Consider the following 19,400-nt stretch of genomic DNA (forward strand, 5'->3'; position numbering starts at 1 on the left):
GTTCTTTTGAATCAGCTTCAACTAGTTTGCTGTCTAAAGAAGTAAACATGGCACAGGGCTCAAAGTTTACCGATTCCCGGGCCAATCAAAAAATACTCACGGGTAAACTAGCAAAATATACATTTCCGATCGGGCAAGCATATGAAAAAAATTTAATGTCATATGTAAGGATGTCACAATATTCACAATGTCGCGAAATTAAAAGTGCCTCGATATCGTCGAGGCCTTGTCTTGGCATAGAATAATGAGCAGTTATGCTTAAAATGTAGTTTTGTGCCGTCTATAGGAAGCCAAGCCGCTCACCCAGGCTAGTAGAGGGCTTCAATTCCTCATTTGAGTGTAAATGCACCCGAGTGGACGCGTAACCCATGTGACCATGTGTGTACATCTAAATATATACACTGATTGGCTGACTGGCCCGCGTGACTGCAACATTGAGAGGACTGTGTTAACATTACAACTTGCTACGGCGTACTACTACAACATCAGAGCGTCGCTTTACAATGGACTGGGCGAGATAGAGGCGCCTTGTTGTTCACGCCGGCCTCTATCCCAGCAAATGCAGACCCACGGACCGGGATCGGTTGTCGTGGACCTCCGCTTCGCGAAGCCAGCGTCCCGGCTCGCGGCAGCCGCCACCGAGAGACCCCCGTGAGTCTTTGCCCAATTGTTTTAGCATATTGTAACAGTATCACTCTTTAGTGGTGTACTAGTGAGCCGAAAGTCATGGGTGAATGAAAATCACATTCTCACTCCCGTTAAAACATATACCTCCGCAATTTCATTCCATTAGTCCCAAATAGGTCCACCCCATGTCACTCCAATAGTAAATCATCCTACATACTTTCCTCTCTTCAAATGTAATGTCTACATTTATAAAAAAAAAAAAAAAAACATATCACAGAGGCTGCTCAGAAAAATAATTAATTTTACAGTATCACTAAGCGGAGGAAAATAAGCCATGTAGGAGTCCCACGATTATTGTGTTTAGTGTTACTTGGCTGTTTCTGAACCTGCATTGTCTTTAAGAGTCTTCCTCCGTGAGCTTTCCCATTATACCACAATAATTACCGTGAGCTTTCCCATTATACCACAATAATTATCGTGCCGTGAGATTAATACTGTTATAAAACCTAACCGTGAGATATAGCAAATATCTGAGTGCACTTGACCAAACGGGCAAGCTCAAGTTTGTCAAGGGCAAGCAAAAAGTTTGGGCAAGTGGCCTAAAAAGTTAAGTTTGATTCCTGTGACAAGTATGGGAATTTGAGCTACATCACTGCAGACCTCTTCTATGGCACAATTACCTCGAGCAACATCGATCTACTTGAGGCGATACTGGCATCGTAACTGGAGTTCAGAACATTCAGAGCAAGATTCTCATATCCCATTACAAATATTGATTTTAAAAAAAATAATAATAATTCTATTCATGAAACATTTATGATTTCCGAAGTCATTCGAGGATATATTTTTTTAAATGCCCATTTATATCATGTTTCAAAGAAACTGCATAACAAGCTTCCTAAATGGGAACTGAGACTTCCTCCAAAAGCCCCTGGATCTAAATCCTTTATATTTACGACCCCAGTTCCACCACCCTTCCTTTACAGGAGCCTCATCTGGATTTATAGCCATGCTAAATCAGGACAAAGGAAAGCAAAAGGACAAAGAGAACAAAGGTAAATGGAAGCAGCAATATCTTACATCTAAATCTAAAAACATAAATAATTAAAATATGCATCTTTCAGGTGTATTATTTTCTTTTAACAGAACACAAAATTGATTACACTTAGACATACTGCAGTGAAAGCATTTCCCTTAAACACCTGCCTGAATAAGTACAGCTCATGTTCAGGGGGAAACTCACAGGCTTGAGCCAATCGTTTCATAAAATCCTGTTTGAGTCTGCTGAAAGGAGACTAAATTGCGTGTATTTATAATAAATAGATGCACAGTGGTGCCTTGAGATACAATATTAATTTGTTCCGTGACTACACTCGTAACTCAAAACACGTATCTCAAAACCATCTTTCACCATGAATGGAAAAGCCATTAATTCATTTCAGCCCCAGAAAAAAATATTTTCAATGAGAAATACAGCACTCTATAAAATTATACTTAAAAAAAAATCATACAGTAATAACCATAAACAATTTTTTCCACATTTTCTCTTACAATGCACACATTGTGCTGCTCATTCTGGTGTGCACGCATTGGCCACTTGGGTGCAGTATACTGTAAGACAGATATACGGATATACTGTACTAGTGTATCTCACTCTTCTCACTCGGTTTCTCAGTACGGCAGTAATATTAGTCGTTCTTCACAGTGAATAAGCAATATATGCCTGTGAATATTGTTATATTATTTTTCTACATGTGTTGCTCTAACGTTTGTGTTCATATACCTGTTGCTTAAAGGGGAACCACACTGCCATAGAGATGCTAATTGTTAGACCGTGTGCCTGTGGTGTTTCCCATTGCTTGTTAGCATTAAGCTCGAGAAATGTAGTTGTTTTAAATATACAACAATTACTTTTGTTTCATGTTTAATTTGACAGTAACCTTTAGTTAAGGGTGGTAATAATAGAACCGTCTTTTTAGAAGAATTGTTTCCTATCTTCTAATTGCTACTTGTTGTGAAGTGAGTTGATTCTCCTGCCACCATAAAGCGCTCATATATCAAGTTTGCGCTTGTAAGTCAAAGCAAAAATTTTAAGTCGGGTCACTGTAATGTGCAGCAACAACAGTACTTTAAACTTCATTATAAATTGCTGAATACATGTTACAGTTCAATGTGCTTTGCAAGATTGAATCTTGGTACCAGTCCCTTGCGAGCACAATCCATAAAGACTACGCCCTGCTGATGACCAGTGAATACTGCCACTCCATGTGACCTGAAACTGCAATCTATTCACCTTAAAATTCTACAGTGATACAGTAGCAAGCTACATTTGCCCTTCGACCAGATGAGCTAGTTCATTTGTCGGCCCTAAAGCCTCCATGCTGGTTCTGCTTTGAAATACCATCTACTGGATAATCAAAAACAGTCTCCTCATCTGCACCTTCCGCAGAGCACTTGATCAGCAATCATATGAAGGTAGATCTGCGGTCTTTTATGTCCCCAACACTTCTGTTTTAAAAGTGGGTTATATGATATGGTATGGTAGCATTTATTATCAGTCCTCAAAATATGTGAAAGACACAGAGGGCCGTAATTACTTTTCCAATATGTGGTGTTTATTTCAGTAAGGAATGTTCTTTTATGCGGCAAGCTGGACGGCTGGTTAGCACATCTGCCTCACAGTTCTGAGGACCGGGGTTCAAATCCCGGCCCCGCCTGTGTGGAGTTTGCATGTTCTCCCCGTGCCTGCGTGGGTTTTCTGCGGGCACTCCGGTTTCCTCCCACATTCCAGAAACATGCATGGTAGGTTGAATGAAGACTCTAAATTGCCCGTAGGCATGACTGTGAGTGCAAATGGTTGTTTGTTCATATGTGCCCTGCGATTGGCTGGCGACCAGTTCAGGGTGTACCCCGCCTCTCGCCCGGAGATAGCTGGGATAGGCTCCAGCACGCCCATGACCCTTGTGAGGTTGAAGCGGTACAGAAAATGGATGGATGTAAGTTCGTTTATAAGATAAACCGGAATCATTGACTCAAATAAAATCCTTAAGATTACAAAAGTAAACAAAAGCATATCAATGTTGATATAAAAGTCTGCTCAAAAATGTTTGTCACGTCTTCTGGGTCCATACTAAAGCTAACCAACAAAACAACATTTGTTCTATGAATTGTGGCTCTTTTTCTCGAGACCACTGCCCTGGAGGTATGCCATATACAGTATCTTCTCTCGTATCTGGGATTCAGTGGGTTATAAAAATGTTTTACAGATTGTTTTAAATGTATTTGTTAAGAACCCACATGATGTTTCTGAACAAGAACAAAATGAGACAAAGCAAGACAGTACAATACAAGGCCGACGGGGAAAGTAGGTAGATGACGAATCAAGAGCCCCAGAGATCCCACCCGGTGAGGGCCTTTTGCGACTGTCTTTAATGGTTATACACAAGGATCAGCCCTGAGAATGACAGGTAAAGGTAGGCTTCACACAAACAAGGAACCTCTCTCATGTGAACCAATCTCCTTCTTTTAAAACCAATTAAGGACTACATTAAAGTATACTTTGACAAAGTTGTCGTGTTGTCTGTAAGCAATTCACAAGACTCAGGAGAAAAACAGCCACAAACTATTTCCTTTCATGAAAGATTACGTTCTGATAGTCACACAGAAGTGTTGGATCTCTGTTGACCAATCAAGGCTGTAAAGTATATACTGTAGCTCTAACATTTGGGTAAGAACTGCAGATGTTGAAGAGTGGTACATAGGCAGGAGTGTGGTGCCCTTTACAACTTTTGACAACCGGTGAAAAAAACAAGTACTGCACCCTAATGAACCAAACTGTGCTGCTTTTTGAAAATGTGGCATTACCCTCTTCAGTAGCCAGGTGAAAGGAGGTCTGTGTTTGGGTTGGGTGGGAGTATGTCAGCACTCTGCAATGCTCTGCATGACAAACACCAACCTGGGGCCAGCTGTGACAAAGCACTAATCCAACAAAATCCCTCCTTCCTTTGCTGAAAATCCTAATGAGGATTTGAAGTGCTTGGCAGGGAGGAGACCCAGGGGCTGTGGCTACACCTTGCCACTGCTCATTGTCTCCTTATCTTCGAGCCTGCCTGGTGATGAAAGAGGCATGACAGCACGGCGGGCCTTCGTACACAAGGCCCCCACACCTGACTGGCCCCATGGGGATCCAGTCGGCCACAAACAAATCCAATGACAGCAAACAAGAGAAGTGGAGACAAAACTAACAGGACTTGTTTACTAAAGACACATGAGACAAAAGAAAAATCACCAGTGACTCATCAATGTTTTAGGATATCTTTAGAGGAGAACAAAATATTAACTAAAAAAATGTTAACTTTTTGTTTCTTGGCATTTTTGGATGAAATAAAAATCGTCAGTGTTCACACAGCGCTGGAAAGTTAACTGTAAACATTGGATTTTACATGACAGGCATAAATCTTGCCAAATAGCATGAATCTTGAGGACAATACCACTTAAATTCAGCACTAAACCAACTACTGTACTTGTTTTACCAGTGTTGTCCAAAAATATCCTACTTTAATATATTTGTATTTATTTGGGTGGGAATTAGAGCGTGAATGTGACATATTTGCTCATGTTTTGTTTTACAAAGATCTTTTTTTTGTGCGTGTTTATGCAACTTTTTTTGCATTTTTGCAGGAGCAGTAATGTGATCGTGTTTTCATAAATCTGTATTTAGGTCTGATCAAATGAAAAATGAGAATCTTACTTTATGGTGTTTATTAAAAGTAACCCAACAACAGCTTTTTATTTTAGGACATCAACTTAAACTTGCTGTATATGATGAGGGAACAAAGTTCTTACAACATAGTCGCTCACCTTTCTTTTGTATTTAAGAAAATGTATAAGGTCCCACAAATGCTTTCTTGATAGATAGTATTATGTTTCTCTTTCTGAAAGATAAGCATGGCTGCTGAGAAGAAAGCGCCTGGTGGAAAGATGGAAAACTGAACACTGTGCATAGTAACAGATCATAACCTCTCCTAAACGAACGTACAGACTGGATTTTGGGATATTCCGGCTTTGTTTTAATAGATTTACTTGTCTATAATACAGTTGTAACCCATTTTATGACCAATTTCAAGTTTGCCTGAAGCCAGCAGACATCACCACCCAGAATGGTGGCATGTCAGTGGGTGGTGCAAGATGGTGTTCTTACAGGTTGTGGCTCGCATTAAGCCCTCAGCCTTTACTTCCAGTAATTACATTTTGGAACACCCTGATTGTCTATTTCACTCCATTCACTTTGAGATTAAGGTTTAAAGCCTCTTCTCCCTCACTTTCACGTGATCCAAAAAGAGGACTTTTAAAGGTGCCCTTCTCTGGTGTCCTTGAGAAATTTCAAGTACTTCAAATAAATCAAGCTGTGAGAAGAAACAAGAGTTGGTGTGTGAAAAAAAAAAAAAAACTTGCTCCCAAAATTTGGTCTCTGAAAGAGTTTTTATATCAGGACATGTTGTTTTATATACCCTTCAAGTGACAGCCATAACTGGCAAAAGCCTCATTGTAATGGAATGAAAACATACAATATGAAAAAATAAACATTGTCATGTTAAACCCTCTGTGACCTAGTTTACAGAGTTTTTCTATACATGCACAAATCATATTTGTATTATTTGTAGCCTTTAATGCCGCAATGGTATTTATCCGCTGCTCACATTTGTTTTCCTGATTGCTCACTGTTAGAAAAAGTTGAAAAGCAACAAGTTAGCGACACTAGGGCCAGAGTGACAGACCGCATTTTGTCTTGATTGATTCTCAGCTGTGCCTCTGACATCTTGCCATCCTCCGTTCTCCATGACACAGAAACATAGCTCCACTCTGTATTTCAAACAGTCTTTGCCAAAGCCTTTGAAGAGAGTGCACGGCTGATGGTAAGTGTGAATTGTTATTCACTTGCTGATACTGACAAATCCTCTCAGCTTCACTAAATAACACAGGCAGGCTTGAGAGACGATTTAATCATGCATTACAAAAGAAAATCATTGCAGCATTACATGTCACCGAAACCATTGACAGTATTTCTTTCTAAATCATACCTTCAGCAAAATGTGTTCAAGTTGCCATGGTAACAGACAAGAGGACACCAACAGGACAAAGAAAATGAACCTGCAGTTAGATACCAAAGTTGAGTGACTTGTGTGACAGACGATATGATTGCTTGTTAGATGATGATGATGATGATGATGAATTTAAATCCCACAATAGGAACTTAAATTTGTACTCTGTTTTCTAATTATTAATTTGACGTATTGATTATATTTGAATACTTTTATTGTCAATGTTACTTTGCAAAAGTCAAATTTTTCTGTGTGCATATTGACAGATCTCATTTGCAATCAATGTCCACTTTTATAATGTGAAATACAGGGGAAAAGTATTGAACACGCCAACTGGTATTTATTTAATACTTTGTACAAAAGCCTTTGTTTGCAATGACAGCTTCAAGACGCCTCCTGTATGGAGAAACTAGTCGCATGCATTGCTCTGGTGTGATTTTGGCCCATTCCTTCACACAAACAGTATTTAAATCTTGAAGGTTCCGTGGGCTTCTTTTATGGACCTTGAGTTTCAGTTCTTTCCATAGATTTTCGATTGGATTCAAGTCAGGTGATTGGCTGGGCCCTTCTCGAAGCTTTAGTTTTTTTTTTCTTTGAAACCAACTGAGAGTTTCCTTGGCAGTATGTTTTGGATCATTATCCTGGTGACATGTCCACCCTTGTTTCATTTTCATCATCCTCGTAGATGGCAACAGATTTTTGTCAGGAAATGTGACGTTTACTGGTACCATTGTCTGAAAAGCACCCCACACCATCATGTTCCCACCTCGGAACTTCACTGTGGGTATGGTGTCCTCCAAACGTGGTGTGCATTACGGCATCCAAAGAGTTCAATTTTGCTCTCATCCAACCAGACTATATTCTCCCAGTATTTAACTGGCTTGTCCAAATGTTGTTCAGTAAACCTTAAATTAGCTTTGACATGCTTTTTTTTTTTTTTTTCTTGCATGGTGAGCGTGCATACAGGCCATGGCGACGGAGTGCATTAGTCACAGTTTTCCTTCTGACAACAGTACCTCCTAATTCCAGGTCTTTTTGACTCTCCACAGGTGGTCCTTGGCTCTTGGATAACCCTTCTTATTATTCTTTGCACGCCTCTGTCAGAAATTTTGCGAGGAGCACCTGATCGAGGCAAATGTATGGTGGTATGATTGGCTTTCCACTTATGTATTATGGGCCCACCCATGCTCACTGGAACATTCAGATGCTTAGATATGAGCCTATAACCAATGCCATCGTTATGTTTTGCAACAATTAGTTTGTGATGGTCTTGAGACAGCTCTCTGCTCTTACCCATCATGAGATGCGTCTTGACTCACACCTTGGCAATGAGACCTTTTTGTAGGCCATCAATTAGGACTGAAACATCTGATATTATTTTGCACTGACAATGGGCTTGATTGCAGTTTGATTATTGATAAATTTTAGATGTTGTCTTGGCTTTCCATGCCATTTTGCACCTCCCTTTCTTCATGTGTTCAATACTTTTTCCCTGTGTCATTTCACATTTTTACACACAACTTAATTTCTGAGCTTATTTGTTCTACTTTCTTTGTATGTATGTATTAGTTGGGTTGTTCCCAACAGCTCAATAGGTCTGTATCTGGATGCAGTCATGCCTTGGGATACAAGTTTGTTTCTCAAGTTCCTTTAACACGCTCATAACTCAAAAGACTCATATCTCAAATCATCTTGTCCCATTGAAATAAATTGAAATGCAATTAATCCGTTCCAGCCTATCAAAAAAAAAAAAGTGTTTTGCAAAGGATAAAGAATATACTGTATGACTGTGAGTACGCTGTGGCGACCCCTAACGGGACAAGCCAAAAGGAAAGGAACACGATTTACTAATTATATCTGATAAACCACTGCTTGCTTTGAAATGTGTTGAGTCAATGCTACCATACAGCGCTCGTATCTCACGTTTGCTCTTGAAAGTCAAAGCAAAAAAATCGTCCGAATGACGTCTCGTGTCGAAAAGAAATGTGCAAGTCGAGTCACCTGTAGCTCAAGGAATAATAATTTTTTTGTCATCTTTTCTGACGGCATCAATAATTGTGTAGCATCAGTATAATTAAGGTAATATGAATCAGACATTATTTAATGACTTCCCTCTGTATGAGAAATTGTACAAAAATAAAACAAGAGCTGTATAAAAGGCACACTATGGCTATGTTCACACAGAGGGTCTTTTTTGTTTTGCCCAATGTGGCATGTATCTGATTTTTTTCATGTCAATGTAAACGGTGCAATTGCTATTTTTGCCATATTTGACCCAGGCCTCTTTCATATGTGGATATAAATCGGATTTGTATCCGATGAAAGTGCAGTATAGATGAGAAGGTCGCGCTCATCTGATGTAAAGGTCATCAAAAGGCGACAAACTTCACAATTGTTCGAGAAAACAGAAATGCCACAAAAGACGGCGGACAAAGGAACAGAAAACAGTCAGTGGCGAAAAGAACAGGCTTTACAACTGATAAATGTAAGAAAATGTTGGCTTCAGTTGCACAAAAAAACTTGTAATTGCCACAAATGTCATGAGAAGACATACGCGGGGAGCCATATTTACTTCAGTAAACACGGCGCCTCGTGTTTGTATGCATGCGCAATGTGACATCCTATTTTGTCTCTGTCCGTGTGACATCACAAATTCATTCTGTCCACAGTAGAAACAGATTGGATTTGTTCATATTGTGAAGGCAGCCTATGAGGACTTAAATATTTCTGTGGAAATCAAAGGAAATTGTTGTTTTATTGTGTAATAAAGTAAAACATCAATTACAATTTGTAATTACTGTTTTGTAAATTGAATCCCTCCATTTCTCCCCTTTGAAGTTTGAGTGGGAAGGTACGATAAAGGACTGTAATGTAGGCTAGGCTTTACTTAAATTTATAATCTCTGTTCTCTAACAATTAAAGAGGCATTTGATTTTTTATCAAGTTACATTTTCCTTACCAAGGCAATCAACGCATGTTTTACGAAAGTCTAATTGGGTTTGTAATTTGTCAAGAGGCAGCCCAACAAGTTAGTGTGTCACTTGTCAGCTTAGGAATGTCAAATTCAGTGCTATTGCGAAATTTCAACTTTGAGCCCCAAGTGTGGGTCAAGCCTGAGAAACAAAGAGATTGACCCCTCCCACAATGCAATGTTAGCGTGTCCTTTGTGAGACCCTATCTGTCTGGTAAACGCCCATGTCAACTCCACACCCCAGTTTGTACTAAAGACTTTTTAGGAGATATAGAAGCAATTAGTCTAAATCCTAAAGCAATGGAAACACTGATGACTCCTGTGCCACTACTGACCTCATACATACACATTCAGGTGTCAGTGTAGCGCAACGTGCCCTGATATGAAAACTTTTGAGTCCAGTATTAAAATGTTAAAAGGCTTTGTGATGATCAAATTCTACAGTTGTGAATTTAAATAAATATGTGCTGTCCCTTCAGTGATCAATACATCCTATATCACTATGACCATACAGCGTTATGACTATATTAGTCATTCGAACTGCTCTAAGTGCTAGAGGACTCTGCATCTTTTTGCACAATTGTCAAAAAAATAAAAAATAAAAAATGTACCGGCATTACCAGATAACTAGCAACCCTTTACTGCTCAGTGACTGTTTTTTTTGTCAATGTCTTTATGTCTCAAAAGTGTTCTCTGTCAATTGACTGTCTGTTGTCGTACTAGAGCGGCTCCAACTACCGGAGACAAATTCCTTTTGTGTTTTTTGGACATACTTGGCAAATAATGACGATTCTGATTCTGATTCTGACTACTTGCTGATATGCATTCTATACAGTAACTCATATAAGAATGTCCTGCCAGACAATTCAGTTCCAGTCGCACTCTCAATGCTTCTTTTAGATCTATATGAAGACCACCCAATGATTGCATGAATAGTGACAAAAAATCCAGCCAATGACTGCAATAGTCTGACCGTGCTGGATGCCCTGAAACGGAAGTCACAGCAAAGCTCGAGAATACATGCTGACTGCGGTAATGAAATTCCGGGGCTATCTGTGCGTCCCAAAAAATGGACATGACAAAGGAAAAGGAGACTTCAGGCCATGGTAGGTACTCCTTAAACCTGTAGGCGAAATGTTCTGTTTTAAGTGTGTAAGGATGTGGATTTATCACTTTCATACTGTACATGTGTCTACATTGACATTCAATAATAAAAATAATCAACTATTGAAAGTAACAGCTTCGTATCTCAAATGTTCTATTTTTAACAAGAGTGGAATATACAACCCCGATATTCCAATGAAGTTGGGAAGTTGTGTTAAACGTAAATAAAAACAGAATACAATGATTTGCAAATCATGTTCAACCTATATTTAATTGAATACACTACAAAGAAAATATATTTAATGTTCAAACTGATAAACTTTGTTTTTAGCAAATAATCATTAACTTATAATTTTATGGCTGCAACACATTCCAAAAAAACTGGGACAGGGTCATATTTACCGTGTGTGTTACATCACCTTTTCATTTAACAACATTCAATGAACGTTTGGGAACTGAGGACACTAATTGTTGAAGCTTTGTAGGTGGAATTCTTTCTTTTTTACACTTCATAATGCACCACACATTTTCAATGGGAGACAGGTCTGGACTCCAGGCAGGCCAGTCTAGTACTCACACTCTTTTACTACGAAGCCATGCTGTTGTAACACGTGCAGAATGTGGTTTGGCATTGTCTTGCTGAAATAAGCAGGGTCGTCCATGAAAAAGACGTTGCTTGGATGGCAGAATATGTTTCTCCAAAACCTGTATGTATCTTTCAGCATTCATGGTGCCTTCACAGATGTGTAAGTTACCCATGCCATTGGCACTAACACAGCCCCATATCATCACAGAAGCTAGCTTTTGAACTTTGCATCCATAACAGTCCGGATGGTTCTTTTCCTCTTTGGACACGACGTCCACAATTTCCAAAAACAATTTGAAATGTGGACTCGTCGGACCACAGACCAATTTTCCACTTTTCATCAGTCCATCTTAGATGAGCTCGGGCCCAGAGAAGCCGGCCGCTTGTTGATAAATGGCTTTTTCTTTGCATAGTTGACTTTCAAGTTGCACTTACGGATGTAGTGCCAAACTGTATTTACTGACATTGGTTTTCTGAAGTGTTCCTGAGCCCATGTGGTGATATCCTTGATGACATTGATGTCGGTTTTTGATTACATTGATGTCGGTTTTTGATGCAGTGCCGCCTGAGGGATCAAAGGTCACGAGCATTCAATGTTGGTTTTAGGCCTATTTTTGATAATATTATGGACTGTAGATGATGAAATCCCTAAATTCCTTTCAATTGTACGTTGAGGAACATTGTCCTTAAACTGTTCGACTATTTTCTCACGCATTTGTTCACAAAGAGGTGAACCTCGCCCCATCTTTGCTTGTGAATGACTGAGCAATTCAGGGAAGCACCTTTTATACACAATCATGGCACCCACCTGTTCCCAATTAGCCTGTTCACCTGTGGGATGTTCCAAACAGGTGTTTGATGAGCATTCCTCAACTTTTTCAGTCTTTTTTGCCACCTGTGCCAGCTTTTTTGGAACATGTTGCAGACATAAAATGGATTATTTGCTAAAACAATGTTTTTCAGTGTGAACATTAAATATCTTGTCTTTGTAGTGTATTCAATTAAATATACTTTGAACATGATTTGCAAATCATTGTATTCTGTTTTTATTTATGTTTAACACAATGTCCCAACTTCACTGGAATTGGGGTTGTAAATAGTAAATAGCGTTAAATCTACCTCCAAAAAAACTTCATGTATTAAAATTTCTGAAACAAATACTATCCACTTGTCTGTTAGCGCTGTAGATATATACACATACATTTCCTTTCATAGATAAGATGGTGAGAAAAAAAAAGCAGGATTATGGGATGAAAGCCTTGGGATGACAGTGAACCAGCTGTACAAATATAGATGAAAGACATGTATACACATGGACCGCAGTCCAACAGACATCGCCGGATGTGGTGGATGAGACATACATTATAAAGTAATTTGAGGTCACAATGGTCACAACACAATCCCCTTCGGCAAAAGGAATAATGTTGTATGTGTGGAGGTCTTCCTTTCGAATACAAACTTTAAACTATTTACAACATTTCACTAACCCATTTAATTTAATTACAAAAATGCATTAAAAAGATATTAAGCATATATGCAGTTTAATGAAGCGTGTAGACTTGGGGATATTGTTTGTAATGAACTGTTTCAGGGCTGATCTTTGCAGCTGAGATGGGAAATGGGACTGACATGAGGGGGGAGGAAATGCAAACTAACAGAAATGACAAATGTTATCAATAGCAAAACCCGGTGTGCATTATTTCACAGGTTTTGGTTTTTTTCCAATATAGGGGTTACAGCCACAATTACAAAAATAAATTAAGCAAGCTTCATTACTTTTAAAATAAAACAAAAGTTGAGTTACCGTAATTTCTCGTGTATAATGTGCATTATTTCCCCCCCAAAAAATTGTCAAAAGTCAATAGTGCGCATCATACATAGGTATAGGGGAAAATGAAAAGACTCCCATTTTATAAATGTATGCCACCATCTAGAGATTATGAAAAAGCTGTAAACTTTCATTACAATGTGCCACCACCCCATAGAGGTTATGAAAAAGTTGTACAATTTCATTCTAATATACCACTGCCACCTAGTGGTTATAAAAAAGGTGTAGCCTACACTTTAATGACTGCATATATGTACAATTGTGCTCATAAGTTTACATACTCAGGCAGAATTTGTGAAATAGTTTTTCTTTTTTTTTTTTTTCTTTTTTTATAAATACGACTGATGACTAAACAACAACCATCATTAATTTATTTATGGTTATGTTTTGATTAATGAGAATGCTTTTCTGAAATGCTTGACAGTTTAATTTGAATCCCATTAAAATAAAATTAAATGTGTTTCGCCTGGTCCTTCATGTTTAAAGAACTGTACACATCTTTCAAATTCTGCCTGGATAATCAAACATCTAAGCACAACTGTGTGTTTTCTCATTTACCCAATAAAAGTAGGGCTGTGAATTTCAAAATAAGAGCAAGTAAATAAAAAGAAAGTATTATGTGTTCAAATAAAGTGCTTTACTTCAGAATAATTCTTTGAAAAAAACTAACCAACTACAGACAATACTTCATGTTTTGATCATATGGGTAGAAGCAAAATCATGCATTGTAAAAATGCATTATACATAGGGTGAAGGGTTTCCAGAATTTTGAGGTCAACTTTGGGGCTGCGTATTATACATGGGTGCGCATTATACACGAGAAATTACGGTAGTTTAGTAGCGTTTAAAACCCTTGGAACCTTCCCAGTTTTCTACTGTCCTATGTTTGGGCCTTTAAAACGTCGAAAGTGATACAATTTGGAAAAGAATTGCAGAAGCATCAAATGCTTGTTCGGTCTCCTGTGTACAGTATATTGTCACTGAATGGAACATAATCTTCCCATGTGTGCCAATTGTAGTTTTTTTCAGCCATCCATTTTCTATACCGCAGTTAAGGGTCGCGGGAAGCTGAAGCCTATCCCAGCTGCCTTGAGGCAAAAGGTGGACTACACCCTGGACTGGTCACCAGTCAATCAAAGCGCACATTTAGAGACATATTCACACTGCCACTGAGTGGGAATTTAATCCACACTGTTTGCATGGAAGTCAGGAGAGTAAACCGCATACCACGAGGTCCTATTTTAACTTATTTTCTATTTTTGGTGTTGTTTATACTTTTTATTTTTAGGAATTTGGCTACTTTGACTCCACACTATGATTCCCATTTGCCATTGTTTTATGTTGCCTATCTTGTACACATTTCTGATTGGCCAAATAGTTAGTTTTCTGCAGATCCATTTCTGCAACGTATGAGTGTTTGACCAAAATTGCTTGATCGACTGTAGGTAACACTAATAATAAATTAATCCACTAGTTTTGTTTTCAAACACCATTTTCTAATCTCACTGAAAGTTCTAAACCCGTTTAAATGTCAGTATTGAGCACAATAATGCTGCCTTGACGAGTTCATTATCATCAACAACATTAATTGTGTGTATTTTTTTATAGTATATGTGTAGGCTTACAGTAGCTTTACACTGCATTTCAAATCTATGTAGCGCCAGGTGGGAACTGAAATACTGCAAGCTCTCTGGGATCCCAACTATCTCCATTTGCTCTAAAGAGGTGTCGTCACATGATAAGCCTGGAAAATTGCAAACTCTTATCGCCGCATGACATGAGACATGAGATGATGTATGTTGCCAGCATTGATGAAATTCTGCTTCTCAGTTTTTGCCAAACCCACTGAAGCTGAAAGAAGCCGCACACTTCTCGGATTGCTTCTTGTGTGACAGTAAAAATCCAAACCAAAAGACACAACCTAAAACAAACTGTACATTCAAATTATACACTGATGTCTTCTGTGAACTCATTATAAATCCATAAAAAGTAAAGACTGGGAGAGCGCTACAACAGTTGGCACCAAAGAAATAAATCTGTAATAGTTTTCTGATATACTGCACTAAACAGAAGCCAAGTTTTAAAGCAATCATCTATTACCAAGAGAAGTGTACCACTATTGCAGTGATTAAAGACTAATAAGTTGAGAATAGCGCTTATGATATGCAGTTACACATATAAATCTGGTCATCAGGATACAGTTGAGAGTTATTTAATCACAGCTAAAACACACCATGATTAAAACATCTTTTTTTTTTAGGTGTGAAATGTGTGAGCGCTGGCCACAACAGAGAACATTTAAGCCTGAAATTTCTGAATGCATCCAGCTCTGATACCACTGGGAACAACTGCCGCTCTCAAGCAGAAAATCTCTGGCAAATCACAATTTGTCTGAGATATACCTACTAATGAAAGCGGTCCCGATCATCCCCAACTGCCTGAGCCTCCAGTCCTCAGAGCCACATTACTTAGACATGCACTCGGGGACCTCAGAGGAGCAGCGTGAGCGTTACGTTTTCATTGTTCATGTGAGAATTCCCAAATATATCTATAAGAAACCGGCTCAGAAAATGGATGGATGGATATCTATAAGAAAAAAAATTCCCCACTCAGTGCCAAACTGTGGTATGAAAACAAAGCGGTCTGTTTTTACAGGCCCAAAGAGTTTCAGGTGCACTTACCCTCAGTGGAGTAGACTTGGGCCAACATGATGATAAACCAGCACAAGTTGTGTACTTTCCACATGGCGCCAAGCATTGGTGGTCTCTTGCAGGTTTTTGTTTTGTGACAAAAGGCTTCTGATTAAAAAACTCCAATCCAAACGCTCTTAGAGCTGGTCATCATTGAGGCTCTCACCTGTGGAGGAAGCACACATAGAGGGAACGTCAGTTCGGCAGAGAAATTGAAATCCACAGAAAAACACATATTTATCACAAAACACCTCCGAAGTGTATGTGTAAGTGTGGGGAGGTGGGAATATGGGAAATGCTGAAAACCCACATGGACCGTCAAAGAAGCGCGTGAAGTCAATAATCGTGAGAGGGGGAAATCCTTTCATGGTATCTGGAAGCAGACCACCTAACTGCAGGAACTGTGTGCAACCAATACTGTCAAACAGACAGAGCCCGCCCTTGTCCAACCCCATGGTGACCTATGGGAGAGGGATGCTACACCTTATTAGCACTCCATCTAATTCCAGTATTATATTTTTTAAAATCCCCATCTATAGATCATAGCCTGCTCACTACCACCCAGGAGCACATGACACATATCGTAAAGATTACCGAGTGATATTGATTTATTAAGATATCTCAGATTTGGAGTCGACTCTCGCTTGCCAACAGAAAGTTGACACGAGCCCAGAGTGAAAACGCTCCAAATGCAGAGGAAGGTACCAACTGAATGGCTTTCTAGATCCACATGCAACAGAAATACTAAATCAAATGACAACAGCGTTAAATGCAATAGTTGTACATCTTAATGAACATGATCCAAAATGTTTTCAGACATCTTCAGCCTGGTGAAATATTGACATTATATTTAAAGCCCACAGAACCAGTTAAACATCTATAACCACAAAGGGAAAATATATGAGTTACATGGGGTTAGGGGTCAAGATTTCCCACAATTATCTGCTTTCGATATTCTAGCTGCAAGTTAAGAAGTAAAATTGTCTTTTCCAACCCAGAGGCGCTGGCAAACAAATAAACACTTGAGAGCAAATGGTCAACATGCTCTGTTTTGACTGACCACTAACTTATCTCTGCCTCCCCACCCTTTCACTCCCATCACTCCCAAGCAGAATTCCTGTCTCCCCACCTCATCCATACCTGTCGCACGAGTAGGACTTTGTTTGAATGTTTGTTTTTGCTCTCTTTCGCTGCAAAAGCAAATGCCCCCCTCCCAAGTCATGGATACACTTGTGAGCCTGCACAGGGTGAAACCTAATGCCTACCTGCGCGTCCAGGTATGCGTTTCACACTACAAACGACTCCCTTTTGTCGGCCGGTTTACACTGCTGAGTTCAACTCAGTCTTCTCAGTTCCATGAACCATTAGCACATTTACCAATGGATATAGCACCACTCAGGCAACAGGGCACACAGTACCCTATTATAAACTGCTTTTCCGTCATCTTTTTTTACCCCAATCATAAACAGCCAAGTCCTTCTTTATGTGTCTGCAAATTGTCTCTGAATGTTAGTCTTCATGCACAACTGGGGCATTTTGCTTGTCACGTGCTGCCAGAACTGTAAAACTCTGCTTCCCCTCACTGGAGAATACACATTGGCTACAGAGCGTTTGATCTATTTTATATGTGTTTGCAAGTTCGCAGACAGAGTAGTACTTCACGGGCATGAAAACATGCAGCATGTACACATTAGGCAACAAAGTTGTAATTAAGACCGCCATAATCACCTCATCTAATATGACAGTATGTCTCATATGAGACTTCTAATTTCAGAGCCATTAAAATGAGGTTAATGGAAGTACAGGGCACAACACAGTACAGTATGCTAAGGTCCATATAAAATGTATTTATTTTCAAGCTAAGCACATTTTATTTCAATAAAATTTGAATGGGTTGTGAACAAGCTCACATCTCCTTGCAAAGAAACCATTTTTTCAATCCACCACCCATGCTTCTTAGATTAGGAGCAAAATAAAAATGGTAGTTTCACCCAAAACTTGTGGCAGGGTGGACAATGGACCAATGACTTTGTTTATATAGTTTATTCTGCAAACGTGTGTGTATTGACAAAGAGAAAGACAGAGAACTAAAGATGAATAAAAGTATCCTAAAAAGCAAATAATTCAATTTTGGTGCATTCATTCACTATTACATGCACATCCAAATTTGTCCAAAAAGTAGAAAGAGTAAGAACATATACTTTTGTTATGGATCCAAATAAAAAAAGCAAAAGATTGAACATTTATCTTTAATTTCCAAATGTGTATGTGTTTAGTACAATTAGCTAGAAAAAACATTTTATAAATGTGACAACAACATTGTCAAAGCAATGGTTATTCACCTTGAGTTGCAAAAATTACTAAAAAATAGTGTTTAAACGCTGTGGAAATCACTAAAAAAGTCATGCCAGGCCCATAGTTGATGATATCAATGGAATGTCTGATGGAAGAAATTATTTTGAATACCGTTTGTCGGTCTATATGTGATCTGTGAATGAAGATTTTGAAGATTTTTGTGACTACACTGGACACAGAAATGGAGTAAATGTATTTTTCTGGAGAAGGATAAAAGCACACAGTCTACTGCAACGCTATGTTCCAGAGTTACTCTTTTGACGGTGAAATAATCATACATGCTCTGATTGAAAACACTAGCCGTGTCTGCCATTTTCACAGGGTTTTGGAAACGGTGAGTCTGTTTTTGTTTTCATAAACTTCCATTTTAACTTTTTCAAATCTTAGTGTTTCCTTTCTCTCGCAAACGGGCACAAAGACACTTATTCCACTGGCCTGGAGACTAGTTGGTGACCCGATAGGGACTTGAGTCTCCGCTGACTGCAGAGATGTCTCATAGTCTCCCGGAGAGTAGCCGGGTCGCCAGGTGGGCGCGGTGAAGTTGAACATTTGTTATTTTATTGGAGACTTTGGGCGACGACTCTATATGCTCAACCTTAAAGTAACAATGACACAAAACTGCAATCAATTGTCATCAAAATGTCATCTCTACTTATTCCCACTTTGACCTATGAAAATATCAGAACGATCACTCCAATTTTGGGGATTTTACAGACGTTGAGTTTTTCTCATACATAGACACTCTAGTTTCACAAAATTGCGAGCAATTGTCACCAAAATGTATATGGACATCTCTACCTATGCTCACTTCAACCTCTGAAAATAACCGAATCCAATATTTTGGATTTTATGCGTTTTCCTCATTAGGTCCCGGTGTCCGTGTTCCGCCAGTTGAGCGCGGAGCATGCACAGCACACACAGACAAACACACACACACATGTATTACACATTATATATTTATTTAAAGAATATATGTATATACTGGGCGGCACGGTGGGCGACTGGTTAGAGCGTCTGCCTCACAGTTCTGAGGTATGGTATGGTAGCATTTATTATCAGTCCTCAAAATATGTGAAAGCGACAGAGGGCCGTAATTACTTTTCCAATAAGTGGTATTTATTTCAGTTAGTAATGTTCC

The 19,400-nt window shown here is 39.0% G+C and overlaps 1 protein-coding gene across 26 annotated transcripts in view; it reads right to left on the reverse strand.

The window, feature by feature from the left end:
* The window catches only part of adgrl2a (adhesion G protein-coupled receptor L2a), a 144,981-nt gene that overhangs the window by 99,220 nt on the left and 26,361 nt on the right, over positions 1-19,400 (reverse strand). For all 26 annotated transcript variants that reach the window (XM_061682909.1, XM_061682914.1, XM_061682920.1 and 23 more), the window contains exon 2: positions 15,899-16,073. In XM_061682909.1, the coding sequence (XP_061538893.1) occupies positions 15,899-15,974 (76 nt within the window). In that variant the 5' untranslated portion in view covers positions 15,975-16,073. The remainder of the gene's footprint in view (positions 1-15,898; positions 16,074-19,400) is intronic.

Source organism: Phycodurus eques, chromosome 8 (genome assembly GCF_024500275.1).
Source record: "Phycodurus eques isolate BA_2022a chromosome 8, UOR_Pequ_1.1, whole genome shotgun sequence".
NCBI lineage: Eukaryota > Metazoa > Chordata > Actinopteri > Syngnathiformes > Syngnathidae > Phycodurus > Phycodurus eques.